The sequence below is a fragment of the Acartia tonsa genome, chromosome 13, assembly GCF_053477335.1.
Source record: "Acartia tonsa isolate MP-2025a chromosome 13, ASM5347733v1, whole genome shotgun sequence".
NCBI lineage: Eukaryota > Metazoa > Arthropoda > Copepoda > Calanoida > Acartiidae > Acartia > Acartia tonsa.
Window position 1 is genome coordinate 11,579,683 of NC_137272.1, and position 14,637 is coordinate 11,594,319.

Sequence of the window (14,637 nt, forward strand, 5' to 3'; positions counted from 1 at the left end):
CTGGGAACGCCAGCAGTTGTTGCCAGTCGTTCAACTCAGCCTGCGAATACAAGCCACCTGAACTGAAGTCATCTAAGGGTTCTGTCAACAATTGCTTAGGCGTATCCAGCGGGGGTGGCCTTTTCTTGGGAGCGGGGGTTAACTCTATCCAGCCTTCCTCCGCGTGCACAGTCAGGGGGTAGGTGGAGGAGCAGGGTATCTTGGTGGCGTGTTCACTATATACCCGTGTCACAGCGTCTACAAAACCTGTGGGCTCTACTGGCACTTTGTCCCAACACTCCTTGTGTTCGCGGACAACGTATTTATGACGTTGGCAGGTCAGCTGCAGCAGGATGTCTCCCCTCAGTACCGAGAACGTGCTCCCCTGGACACGCACCGGGTGGGCCGGGTCTAGTTGCTGGAGCTTCCAGCAGTTGGCCGCTACTTCTTCTGCTGCGGTGCTTTTCATGCGCGTTTCCAGGGTAAACCCAATATAACCTGCATGTATCTGTGCTTGAAGGGGAACGTCAACATCCCTGGCCGACACTCTGGGCAGCGCAGCCGCGGCTGGGTCAGCTTCCACGAACAACGCTGGATGGTTTGTGGCATGGGCCTCGAAGTCGCAGTTCACAATCGAGGTAGGGTTGGTCATGTTGATGAAAAACTGGGCCTGATGGTCAACCAGATAGGCATCCATCACCAGGCTGGGCTGGAGGCTGCGGATCAGCCTCAAGGGGCAATCTCTTCCCAGGTGGTCCCACACGTAGGTTGCTTCCCCAGTGATGCAGGACAGCTCAGAATGGGGACACTCTAGGGTCAGGTGGTCAGACTGGGACTCCACCCGTCCATCCTCCACCACATAGGTCTCCTCCTTGACCAGCAGCCGTCGCTCCTGGAGCACTAATTCGTTGCGGTATAGCTGGCCCTCGAAGTGGACGTCCTCCCCTTCACAACCCACCCCCTCGGGGCTGTTGACGAGGGCGCCCACCATATCGATGGTGAAGAACAGGGGATGGTTCAGCTGGAACGTCAGTGGCTGGGTCTTGCCTGGCAACGTGTAGACTCGGTTCCTGGCCAGGTCTCGGCACGCTTCTGGGTCTATCTTGGTTGGCCTCATGAGGGTGGGGACCGAGGTCACCTTGAGGTGACCCCATACTCCACACCTGAATGTCCACTGGGACACGGTGAGCTGACAACTGTACCCGGTGGTTTCCCTCACCTTGACTTGCTGCAGGACGTGTACTTCATGGCCCAGGGGCACCTCCTGGTGTAGGGGCTCCGTGTTACACATCTTTTCTTTATTGTAGGATGTGACATGGGTGGGGTTGGCACAGTCCCATCCCACCAGGACGTAGCTGGTTGTAGGCCACACGGCTGCCAGCAGGAGGCCCCACAGGACCATCCACCAATGGGAGAGGCTTCCAGGCAACCATCTTCCTCGTACACGCGGCTGGGGATCTTCAGCTCTGGTCACGGCTGCTTCTTGGGACTGGACACGGCTGGGCTGCTCCTGGCTAGATACAAGTTTCCATTGAGCGTTATCTGTATGCGGCCGAGGCACCCCGATACCCTCCCCAATGACAGACTGGCAAGCGACTGGCACTTGCCTGGGTGTCGGCTCCCCTAGCCCCAAGTGCTCCCTTCCCTTGTCCAAAGCATGCCCAGTGGCATGGGGCTGAAGTGCATGTGGCACAGGCTCGCCCTTACTCACTTCCCTCCCCTGCCCTAGGAACTCAGGTGCATGTGGCACAGGCAAGTCCTTATTTTCCCGAATTTCAATCTCCCCAGCCTCTGGTGCAGGGGGCACAGGCAAGGCTGGGTTTTTACAATATCTTGGATACAACACATTTAACAAATTCAACTTATCCTGATGTTGAGCAGCTGGGTTCCTCTGGCTGGCAGGGGGCTCTGGATGGCATGTAGCTGGGCTCTCCCTACAGGCTGGTGGCGCTGGCTGACTGGGGGTGACGGGTGTCACCCCTTCCTCTGGGACCGCTGGCTCGTTCCAGGACTCAGGTCTCTCCGTTGCGGCGACGGTTGTCGCCCCAGACATCAGGTTGGAGGCTGGCTCGTTCCAGGATCCAGGTATCTCGGTGGCGGCGACGGTTGTCGCCCCAGGCACCAGGTGGGAGGCGCTGGATAGCACCCCCCCATCATCCCAGGTGGCGACGCCGGGTGGCGTCCCATACATCGATGCAGAGGCGCTGGCTAGCACCTCCTGCCTCTCTCGTTCGGCGGCTGCCAGGGCCTCCCCATACACCGTCTCAGGGACGCTGGGCAGCGCCCCTCCACTCTTGCTGGGTAGGCTCAGTCGGGCAGGTTCCATCATGTTGAGGCTAAAAGGCTGGGGCCTCAGCACCTCTGGCTCGGCTATGTTGTTGGATTGTATCAGCTCTGGCCCCAGATGGTTAAGACTGAAGCCTAGGCCAACCCGGTTGGGTTCAGCCGCGCCGCCCAGTACGTTGATCCTAGCTGGGACAGTCCCAAACTGCGGCATCCCATCGGCTCGGTCCGCAGCTCTGGGGGCGGCTGCTTGCTGTTGTGGTGCTGGGGGCGCGCTCCCTTCCATGTGGGCCACTCTGCTGGGCTTCCCTGGAGGGGCACCCTTGTCGGCGGTGCGCCTGCGGCTGGCTACCTGGGCCCAGTCAGCTCTACAGTCAGCCGCCGTGTGACCGTCATAGTGGCAACGCTCACACTTGGCAGAACGGTCACGGCGTGGCTGGGTGCGTCTCTCCTCTAGGCTAACTTCCACAGGCGTTGGGCAGTCTCGAGCTCGGTGGCCTCTCCCCTGGCAGCGGAAGCAGCGACCTGGGACCTTGTCATCTGGAGCGACCTTCCCCATCTGGTGGAGACCCGGAGCCAAGGAGCCAATCTCCATTGGCTCTGACTCGTCATATTGGGGCAACTGAATGCAAGCAGATCCAGTCAGCCCTTCGGTCGAGTCCACTAAGCATACACCTTCCTTCAGTTGCTTAGTAACCATGGTGACGGTGAACATGGCCTTACGAGTGTACTCAGGTACACTCGTAATTTCATGGTTCATCATGAGGCGTTTTACATTGGCGTTACAAATTCCACGATTTAATTCGTCCACCAACAACTCAAGATCCTCATGGTTGTAGGCGTCCCTATACAAGGCGCACTTAGTTGATATGTACGCTTGTATAGGTTCTGTCGAGTGTTGCTTGTAATCCCTAAACGCTTGTTTAAGCGTTTGGGATTCAAAAGCAGGGCGAAATAGCAATTCACACTCGACCTTGACCTGTTCGTAGGTCAAGGCTTGGCCTGCCTCGCCAAACAGATGGGACGCCATTTCCGCCGCTTGCCCTACCAGTGACAGTAGGAGGGCGTTGCGGCGGTTGAGGGAATCATGAGGTGGCACGCGGTAAGCCGCCCATGACATCTCGAGTCTGCGGATATGTGCCGACCAGGATTGCTTGGGCGGCCCTCTATACTCCGGCAGATTGCTCAGCATCAGCTTGCGGTACTCGGCTGGGGCCGGCTGAGGGTCATCCTGGAGCCATCCTGGGGCTTGGTCACCTCCTGGGGCTTGCTGCTGGTCCATTGGGTCAACGGTTCAACGGCGGGCACAAAGTTATACAGTACTAAAATGAATGGTTTGTCACTTGAGGCTTTCTAGCCTAACAGCCAACACTGTTTGTATCACTAGGTTGGTAGTTTAGTTGCAAAGATATAATTTAGCTGTACTTATCACTAGTTAGGTGCTGAGGTTGTAGGGTAGGCTGGTAGGGGTAGATAGATGTTGAGGGTCTGAACTGCTGTCAGGAACTGTTAAATGCTATGGAGTAGCTCCGCTCCGGTGTGTGTGTGTGTGCGTGAAATCTCCTGTCCTTGCAACGCGCGTCCGCACCGTCAAATCCGCGCACACGGGGAAAACGCGCTCTCACCCCTCAACTCGCTCTCTCATTGGTCCGCTTCGTCCGTTGGATTTATGATATTTTCCGCACTCTGTTGCGCTACCCGTGAATGGCGCTCTGTGTGTCCGATCGCTAGCCCCACACTACAGACGGACTTAGTCTAGTGTGGGTAGGAAGGGGGGAAGCGCGTGAGGGGACGGGGGTAACTCCGTCCGTTTCCCCTGTGAGGGAGGGAGGTAACTGTGTGCTGGTATAATAGTGCCTTTTCTTCTTAATCCTAGGCTTATCTATTATATCACCCTGATTGTATTTGCCTTCAATGGAGAGGGGCTCCTCCCTTTCCCTTGGAATAAGGGGTGTATTGTTGTTGTGCTGTGGGCTTGAGATGTTTTGATTGTATATCAGGGTCTTTATTATATTACATCTAGCTTCTATTTTTGTCCTTATCACAATTGCATAACAGATTTGTTTACCAACTCTGTTCTATTTTTAGCTGTTATCACAATACACAATAAATCCAAGCCTGTTCTATTCTTAGATTTATCACAACACAACAATTTGTTTGCCAAGCTTTGCTCATAAATCTATTGTTTAGCCATCACACCAGGGTGGTAATCCCTGCAATGTAACATAATATCTGTTTTTCTAGATGGGTGGCTGCGTTGTAGCCTCTCAGGATACTTGGAGTTGACGTAGTTTTTCTCTGTTCTGGTGCACTACACTCGTATGTTAGCTCGCAGCTTGCAGCTATGTGGCATGTTTCAGCCTATTGGCGGCAGGGAATGTCCCGTCCTGCTAGCGCCGCTGATCCAAATCCGGCTGATGGCGGCAGGGAATGTCCCGTCCTGCTAGCGCCACTGGTTCGGATCCTGCTATTTCTTGCAGTAAAGTTGGCCTATTTCCAGCCGTTTACACTTATTTGGCTTGTTTCAGCCGGTCCGCAGGCCTGTTTCAGCCCTTTTGGCGCTCAATTCTCCGTTAGATATCAGCGCTGCTCGCGGTTATTCGTCAAATTTCGCTGTCTCGCTTCCACAACTGCCGGATGCAGAGTTAAACTTTGCTGTCCAGGGTGGGTAATTCAGGTTGCTTGCGTCAGTTTTGCCAGATTCACTGCTGGGAGTACCTTAGCCTCAGATGCGCGTCTGCTCTACACTTGTGGTTCGCCGTAATCTCACACAGCTGTCACCAAAGTTGTGGTATCCGCCGAGGATAAATGGCAGACACCGGAGTTCAATTAGATTACGGCAGTGTAACAGACGTGGACACCTTACTATAGAGAAGCTACGCTTCTCTAGCATTCACTAGATAATGATCAACATCTATTTCAGTTGTCACTTTATTGAAGGTTTAAAAGATACTGAAGTTATATACAACAAACAATAATTACATGGATAGGAATAAATAATCATAACATAAAAGCATCATAATACATATACAATGGTCAGTTTGGGCAATAATGATCCCCCATCCCTGAAAAGGGTGGGGGAGAATTAAGAATACAGTTAACCATAATAAACATGACAGATTCAATCATTAATTTTAAGCATAGGGAGGGGGTCGCTAGACCCCTTCCCCAGGACTCGGGGGAGGGCCATTGACCCTCCACCGAACCCTAGATCAGGGGTGCCATAGGCATGGCTCACGGTTGCCGAATACCACATATATACTATATTGTAAACTTTTTTTTTCAATTTTGCTTACAATGGATTCGTAATATTTTTCTGATTCTAATGGTATATATGAACCCATATTTTTTTATTTGTGAAATAATAAAATTAAGTTCAAAGTTTTTATTCTCGTGGGTTTAAAAAAATCGATTTTTTCAATAATTACCTGACAGAATTGAAAAAGTAAGGTGTCAAATTAAAGATCTTACTATTTTTGTTCATAATGACCATTTTCTTTCTTTTTTTTGTTGCATTTTAGTACCTTAAAATCGACTTAATTTTTTTTTTTTAAAACTTAAATTACTTAAAAAATAAGAGGTCTACAAAAAAACCGATTGCATATCTGAATTCTATGAAAAATTTTACATCTACTACTTACTAAAAGAACCGGCTAGCTATAAAAAAAATAGTTGATTCACCTTCTTTAAATAACTTCAGAGTACAAGTATCTATTTTAAATTTGATGTAAACTAGAAAAAAATCTAGTAATACCCACTTAGAATAGAAATATTATAGTAATAGATATAGTGTATCTAGATCCCCACTGAGTAAATTGGACAGCGTATCTAGGAATTTAAATCTATTTCTATGTATTATATTTATTCTATTGTGTTTTAATTATTATTTCAGAGGCGAGGAAATTAATGTTAGATATTCTGATAACTTTCTTATCCCTATGAATGAGAGAAAGAAATTTATGTGGTGAGTTATTTAAATCACTAGTTCTAGACCCTTAGAGGCTTTAAGGGGTGATTGGAGGAAGGAGATTCAAAAAAAGATGTAAAAAAATAAGGTATGTCATATTTTTCTATATGCATCCTCCCTCCAAATAGTTATAGACCTTCTTTAGACCTTCCCTGTAAAAAAACCAGAACGGTCGAGCGGTTAGCGAGATCCTAAACTGCAGACACACAGATAGACTTCCTGTTACTGTTATATAATTATGACTATTTATATACTTTTGCTTTTCAGGGAAGCCTGGAACTTTAACTGCTCCTGTCCTATGTGTATAGATTCCAAGGAGAATGAAACATTTTTGTCTGCTATTAAGGGAAATTTAATGATTTTTAAGTCAAATACTAGATAATAATAGTATGGCATTTGGGCTAAGCTTTGATTGAAATTTCGGGCCTGCTTTAGTAACTGGACAAAGTGTATCAAAAATCAGCCATGTGACGTCATAAAAATGAGGGATTATTCATCTCTTTTTTAGGGGATTTCTTTCTAACTTCTTTTCTCATCTCACTCATTTTTATGACGTCTCATGGTTGATTTTAAGATAATTTGTCCAGTTGCCTCCTCTACTTCTTATGTCTGTATTCAATACATTTTATACATTCTGTCAACCAATGATACATTGATGTCAATAATATTTTTATAATTAACTTGTTTTTAAGGCCTGGATTTAAATACCTTTAAAGCATGAGGTCCAACATTAACTTCCCTGTCCGAATACCTGAGTTTTCATGGAAAGTAACACCCAGCAGACAACAAACCTTTTGATTGCACGTCCTATGTCAAGGAATCCCCACTAATCTTACTATTGATATCATGTGTCTGACATTGCAGCAATAGGTACCAATTTAATCGTGTCTAGTATGATGCAGGTTCTTTCCAATTTTAATTTAAAGGGGTGTATGACAAACCCCTAAACCCTCCTATAGAACTTTACTGATATTGTAAAGTCATTAAATCTGTATGAGTAGTGTCAGAAATGTAAAGCTGGATATCTGCTGCCTGAACAAGAAAACTTAGTCTATGAGGGTGAACAAAAAGAACTGCCAGTTATATTTGTTTGGAGGTAACCAAAGTAATTTTAGTGCATTCCCTCAAAGTGTCTATCAAGCCCTGACCTCCCCCCACCTCAAAAAAAGGATTTAATCTGTGATAGATAAAAAGAGGAGTTTGTTTTGAGGTAAGCAAATTTTTAAAAATGAACAGGAGGTGCTTTCCCTTAAACTGATTATGTAGCACTGATCCTGTTTTACTACCAGTACATATTATACTACCAAAGAACTACGACACAATACAATCTGTCCCGATTTTGTATTACTTTTGCGGAACATTTTTCCAGTTACGTCATATTTTTCTTTCCCGAAAAAGGGAAGGGGGAAAGAAAAAAAAGGGAAGGGGGGAAGAAAAAAAAAGGAAGGGGGAAGAAAAAAGAGATGGGAGTAAAGGGGGTTTTCCCCATCACTTTTAAAGATATTTTCTTCCCCCCTTCCCTTTTTCGGGAAAGAAAAATATGACGTAACTGGAAAAATGTTCCGCAAAAGTAATACAAAATCGGGACAGATTGTATTGTGTCAAGAACTACCAGTCATATTCGTAATTTTGGTTTTGGAAAAGAAATATGTGGTAGGACTTTCCCTCTTAGTGCCTATTGTGTACTGACACTTCCCAAAAAAGTTCTTAGACTACAAGGGAGAACAAATAGGGCTGCCTATTATATTTGTTTGGAGCTAGGAAAAGTAATTTTAGTTTTAGAAAAGAAAAGAAATGGAAGGTGCACTCTCTCAAAGCGCCTATTAAGAACTGCAGTATCAACTCTTTCTGTATTATACTTTATCTTTCTTTTTATTTATTTTTTGTAGATGCGCGAATTGTGAATATTTGATGTCTGAAGAGATGGTTGCTATCTTCTACATATATATTAATTCGTTCTGTATTACACTTTCTTATTCTTTTTTTTTCCTGTGTAGGTGCACGAACTGTGAATATTCGACGTCTAAGGAAAAAGTTGAGGCAGTGATTTTAAAAGTTTCTGTATTACACTTTCTTATTCTTTTTTTTCATGTGTAGATGCACGAACTGTGAATATTCGATTTCTGAGGAAAAAGTTGAGGCAGTGATTTTAAAAAGTTTCTGTATTATACTTTCTTATTCTTTTTTTTCATGTGTAGATGCGCGAACTGTGAATACTAAATGTCTGAAGAGAAGGTGGAGGCAGTAATTTTAAAAGTTTCTGTATTACACTTTCTTATTCTTTTTTTTAATGTGTAGGTGCGCGAACTGTGAATACTCGATGTCTGAAGAGAAGGTGGAGGCAGTGATTTTAAAAGTTTCTGAATTATACTTTCTTATTCTTTTTTTTTCATGTGTAGGTGCGCGAACTGTGAATACTCAATGTCTGAAGAGAAGGTGGAGGCAGTAATTAAAAAAGTTTCTAGTGCTTACCAAAAAGTACAAGGCAATGATCTCAAGTTAGTTTTCTTTTTACAAGCGAAGCTGCCCTATCATTTGATATGTCTGTCCGTCCGTCTGTCTGCCTCTAAGAAACGTGAATTTTTCAGTTGTTATTGAAGATATGTAGTTGAAATTTTTAGTGAATATTCCCTGTACCAAAATCGGCATCTAGTGCATAATTTTCTTTGTCCGTCGGTCTATCAGTCATGCTACAAAAGACATGTAATTATATATGTTTAGTGATTTGCTATATAAATACTTTTGTTTGTTGACTGAACATCTGTTATTTAACAATTTGTATGCTACTTAACATTGTCATCCTTGTTTCAAAGTTAAGATGTTTATGTAGAACTGTAAGGTATTTTAACCTTGTTTGTTTCAAACCCTGCAGATATCTCTAAATCTTTACATTACCTAACCAAAAACACAAAAAGCCAATATAAAATAAAGTTCTTTGTTCCCTTTGCATTATATTTTATTTAAAACAAGGATTGATCGTTTAAATAAAGAGCAACTATCAATTATAAAAAAGTAGTGCCTTTAATATTCAAGAAAAGTAATATATAATTCTGAAGGTAGTTTTTCGTACATTTGTATTTTACTTTAGGATAGGTTAAGTCATATAGGATGCAGGGTTTTAATTTCAATCAAATTAAGATAGTTTACGTATTTGGATATATTATACTTTAACATTACTATTGTATGATAAATCAATTAAAACACACAGGCCTATGTCTTAAAAAACTTCGCTTTTAATGTGAAGATTTTTTGCTGTGTTGTACAAAGAACAAAAGTTAGATTTGGTATTGAAGATAGGAAAAAGTAGGATGGGGAGACGAGATAAAAGAAATAAGGATCTTTCCCACTTAGTTCCTGTCGAGCACTGAAAGTCACCCTTGTTTTGGAAATATTTAAGGGGGCGTATTTTTTTCTAATACAAATCCCTTAAAGGCACCCTAAGCAAATAGTGCCTAATTAAAAATACAATACAAAGACCAATGAAATGCCAGTATACATTGTAATTGACCAATGGTAAAATATAAACTGACCTATCATTGGTCATTTGTATGGTATGGCGTCATTTTTTATTAGGCATTATTTGCTGCTTCCACCCTTACCCTAATGTAAAAAGAAACAATTCAAAAACAACATCCCTGTTTTATTTTCAATTGATTTTAATTTTCTACTGTTAGTGGATCAGTGATCTATAGGCACTTAGAGAGAAACACCAAAGTAAGTTGTTATATAAGAGTGTTTGTCAATACATTTCTTGATATCAGGAACTAAAGACCAAGGTTCATGAAACAATTTTTGTGAAAACTGTGTTTTTATCTACTTAGCGTATAGTATATTATGTTTTATGACTTTAAACAGCTAGGATAAGAAAGAGTAAAATTAGATATCTTGAAAAATGATTCAAAATTAGTGAAATGGCAAAAAAATATCGCCGCTTTTTTTCTTAACAGTTTCACTTTTTAACTCATAAAAACAACCACCATGCCCAAATTAAACTTTTTATTCTTGTCTTAAAAGAATACATAACTTCGCAATTCGCATATGGTCCATAAATAAGAACAGTTTGGCATAAAAAAATAAAGATATATTTGTTTAGAAAGCTGGAATCATTTCTGAAGGTTTGTAAGAATATTCTCCATGTAAATCATGCACTTACACTCAGAGGTAATATTTTGTAATTTATTTGTACAATTTGTGTAGTTTGACTATAACAAAGCATGAAAAATAGGAAGAGGTTGATTACAGATTTTAAGGGATAAGACAATTGACAATAATAAAAAAGTTTGGCCACTACTTGTTTGGAACCTATCAATCAAAATTTAATAAAAGTTCCCATAGTTTTTGAGTAAACGCATAAGATGGTTATAAAACTTTGGGTATCAGTGTAATTTACTACCCAATGTCCCCTTCCTTTGATTTTTTTGCTTCACTTACTATAAATGTTGCATCCTTAATATTTATATTTGATGATATAATTGTACAGAATTGTTTTATATTTAGTAAGAAGAGCCTTGCTAGGCCTGTATCTAGAGGGGGCTCAAGTTCTAGACCCATCTAATAATACTGATAGGAGCAAGTAAGTACAAGCTTGTAACTAGATAGTAGCTCAGGTTCTAGACCCATCTAATAATACTGATAGGAGCAAGTAAGTACAAGCTTGTATCTAGATAGTAGCTCAAGTTCTAGACCCATCTAATAATACTGATAGGAGCAAGTAAGTACAAGCTTGTATCTAGATAGTAGCTCAAGTTCTAGACCCATCTAATAATACTGATAGAAGCAAGTAAGTACAAGCTTGTATCTAGATAGTAGCTCAAGTTCTAGACCCATCTAATAATACTGATAGGAGCAAGTAAGTACAAGCTTGTATCTAGATAGTAGCTCAAGTTCTAGACCCATCTAATAATACTGATAGAAGCAAGTAAGTACAAGCTTGTATCTAGATAGTAGCTCAAGTTCTAGACCCATCTAATAATACTGATAGAAGCAAGTAAGTACAAGCTTGTATCTAGAGGGGGCTCAAGTTCTAGACCCATCTAATAATACTGATAGGAGCAAGTAAGTACAAGCTTGTATCTAGATAGTAGCTCAAGTTCTAGACCCATCTAATAATACTGATAGGAGCAAGTAAGTACAAGCTTGTATCTAGATAGTAGCTCAAGTTCTAGACCCATCTAATAATACTGATAGAAGCAAGTAAGTACAAGCTTGTATCTAGAGAGTAGCTCAAGTTCTAGACCCATCTAATAATACTGATAGAAGCAAGTAAGTTCAAGCTTGTATCTAGAGAGTAGTTAAGGTTCTAGACCCATCTAATAATACTGATAGAAGCAAGTAAGTACAAGCTTGTATCTAGAGAGTAGCTCAGGTTCTAGACCCAACTAATAATACTGATAGAAGCAAGTAAGTTGTAGCTTGTATCTAGAGAGTAGTTTAGGTTCTAGACCCATCTAATAATACTGATAGAAGCAAGTAAGTACAAGCTTGTATCTAGAGAGTAGCTCAAGTTCTAGACCAATCTAATAATACTGATAGAAGCAAGTAAGTACAAGCTTGTATCTAGAGAGTAGTTTAGGTTCTAGACCCATCTAATAATACTGATAGAAGCAAGTAAGTACAAAACTGTATCAAGAGGTCAATTAAGATTTTCTTTCAGGTGATTTAAAAGTTTTTCAGGGAGGGGGGGGGAACTTAAAGTGCAACCCCCCCCCCCCCCCCACAGTTAGGAGGTAATATTTTTTACGTGAGTGACAGATAAAATTAAATTAATTTTTAAAACTTTTGGGATGGTTTTCAACCCGTCGCGTTGGATGTCTTTTTTCTGGGGCTATATTAAAAAGTAAAATTATTTTTAAATATTTTTGTTTTTAATTTAATCATTGCAATGTTTATCTTTTTTCAAGAATGTTAAAAATCTAACCCTCAAATTAAAATAGGAGTTTCAAAAGCCCATTAGTTTATATTTGACTAAATTTGCCCTCTTAAAGATGCAAAACAATATCATATTTAAAAACTTTTGTATTTATGCATTTAAAAACATTTATATTATACACATATGGATAACAGTTGAATACTTTAATGGTTTCTTTTGCACTAGGAGAGCTCGTATGCTCTCATTTTCAGGGATAAGGCATATTGATGAATGTCCCCAATAATATACAAACAGAAATATTCCTATTAAAGTAATTCTTTCAAAAGTTAGGAAACTATAGTTTGAGCCAACCAATAAAGATTTATTAAAATTACCCAAAAATTTTAAGCTAACTAATAAGAGAGGCAGAAAATTATCCCAGGACTTAAATCTATAAATAGCTCAAATCTTCCCTTAAATCTACATGTAAATTACTTCAGTGATAAGCGAGAAAAAAAAATTTATATTTAAGTTCATTTTAGTATCTGAAAGTTTGAATAAATGCATTTAATAACATCCAAATATATGTATGAAATACAATATTATGTTTCTATCAAAATTGATATTGAATTTTTTTTCAAACTTGTAAACTAAACTTTAATGCATTTTAAAAGGCAAAGTTTTGTCAAATTTTCAGGGAACAGAGGATTTTGTAATGACATTTTAATTTGAAATGTATCCTATTTTATAAAGAAGTAGGGTTTTTTGAGACTTTAGCTTAAGATTTATATAATTTCCGATTGAATTCTCCATTTTAGGAGAGCATTTCATAGGTTTCGGGATTGTTTATGTAGGCCATTATGTTTAAAGATTTAAGTCTTGGGACGGATTTAAGCTATATTAATGCCTTCTTTCTAACCTTTCTACTAATCCTTGGATGTTTTGGACGAATCCACCGAATAGATGACTTTTAAGACAAACTATTTTCAAATATTTCTTTAAATTGTTATGGGAAAATATAAAAATTATATTATCCTTATACCTTTTATTCGTTAAAAATTTTCTAGAGTCCTTCAAAGGCCAAACAAACTTAATAATTTTCAACTTAATCGAAAAAGTTTTATATCAGCTTTATTAGCGTTGAATATATTTACATCGAAAAAGATAAAAGTGTTTTTAAAACTTGTGAGCTGTATATAAGTATATTTTGTGAGCTAATTCTTTTTAAGGTTATCAACTTGTGAATGGGGTATTCCTGTCCAGTTTTTTGTTTAGGAAAAATATCTCTTACCCGAGGGAATGAATGATGGACCAATAGGTCATCATTTATTCACGAGGGTAAGAAATATTCATTCCTAAACAAAAAACTGGACAGGAATATCATTCTCATTTAAACAAAAAACTCATTTTTATGCTAGTAAAATGTGGTTTAATTTTGGTTTTTAAATTTCATTTATTTCCCTGGTATAATTTTTCTTTCTTTTAGTAATTAATAAAAATTCTAAAATCTTCCAAAAAAAATTAAAAATCTTCTAAAATCATACCAGGGATATAAATGAGATACCAGGGAAATAAATGAATATTTACATCCACTATTTAAGGGGTTGTTTATATGGGAATGAGCTTTTATCAATTTTCTATCTATCTATCTTTCAATCTTAATTTTTTTCATTTTTTTAGAGAAGTGATTAAATTTACAGAAGATTATTTAGAAGTTCTGGAAAAAATTGATCCAGGTTTCACCAAGGTATTTTATACAACTTTACTTTATTTAACCAAGGGATGATATGATTCCCTATAAAGTTCCTTCTTGAGCACAGAAACCCTCACGTCCCTTATTTTTAAAATAAATTTAATTACAGGAATAGGTCGAATATTTTTCCAAATTTTTTTTACTTAAGGTCAGGTTTCGTTGTTTTTTGTTAGGCACTAGGTATTGGACCCGCAAGGGTTAGGCACCCCTCCTTATTTCAATTTATTTCACAAATAAGGGGGGGGTGGTATCAGTACTATACAGCCACTTTCTCCAATTTATGAATATACTGAACATGTTGATCAGTTATATAAATACCAATTAATTAAATTTAATTCATAAGAGATTTTTGCATATTCATTCCAATTTAATCGTAGTTTTGAAAGTTTGGTCATAATTAAGCAATCAGACTTTTTAGAATAATTAAGTACTTTTTAAGTAGCACAGCTACTCTATACCTAAATTATGGGGAGGTTTTTTCTAGGGGTGATTTCTCTTGGGAGTAGTGTCCTTCCCCAAAAGAGTTTTAAACTCTCCAGGACCTATGAAAAGCTACCCTGTAAAAGAGAACCGTATCAGTTCAGTGTTTAGAGAGAGATCCTTCGGTACAAACCAACTGAAAGACATACATATTACATACATTATATTACTTTATTATTTGATCTTTTCTACGCAACCTATGGCAATATTTATTCCAGCTTTTTAATAGCTCAAATTATTTTATCATAGGTACTATACTAATTGCTTAGTTCCTAGATTCTAAGGAAGGGCAAGGGAGGTCAGGAAAGTAGCTTTCCACCACCCTTA

The 14,637-nt window shown here is 40.0% G+C and overlaps 2 protein-coding genes across 5 annotated transcripts in view; both read left to right on the forward strand.

Annotated features, from left to right (window-relative positions):
* The window catches only part of RpS20 (ribosomal protein S20), a 186,072-nt gene that overhangs the window by 80,587 nt on the left and 90,848 nt on the right, over positions 1 to 14,637 (forward strand). The window lies entirely within an intron of this gene.
* Positions 1 to 14,637, forward strand: part of LOC145303810 (SET domain-containing protein SmydA-8-like) — a 40,184-nt gene that overhangs the window by 23,143 nt on the left and 2,404 nt on the right. For 3 of the 4 annotated variants that reach the window (XM_080145435.1, XM_080145437.1, XM_080145438.1), the window contains 7 exons: positions 6,155 to 6,226; positions 6,497 to 6,573; positions 7,229 to 7,325; positions 8,629 to 8,727; positions 10,323 to 10,390; positions 10,727 to 10,802; positions 13,758 to 13,824. In XM_080145435.1, coding sequence (XP_080001561.1) covers positions 6,155 to 6,226; positions 6,497 to 6,573; positions 7,229 to 7,325; positions 8,629 to 8,727; positions 10,323 to 10,390; positions 10,727 to 10,802; positions 13,758 to 13,824 — 556 coding nt within the window. Of the gene's footprint in view, positions 1 to 6,154; positions 6,227 to 6,496; positions 6,574 to 7,228; positions 7,326 to 8,527; positions 8,565 to 8,628; positions 8,728 to 10,322; positions 10,391 to 10,726; positions 10,803 to 13,757; positions 13,825 to 14,637 lie in introns of all 4 variants that reach the window. The other variant, XM_080145436.1, reaches the window with a different exon arrangement.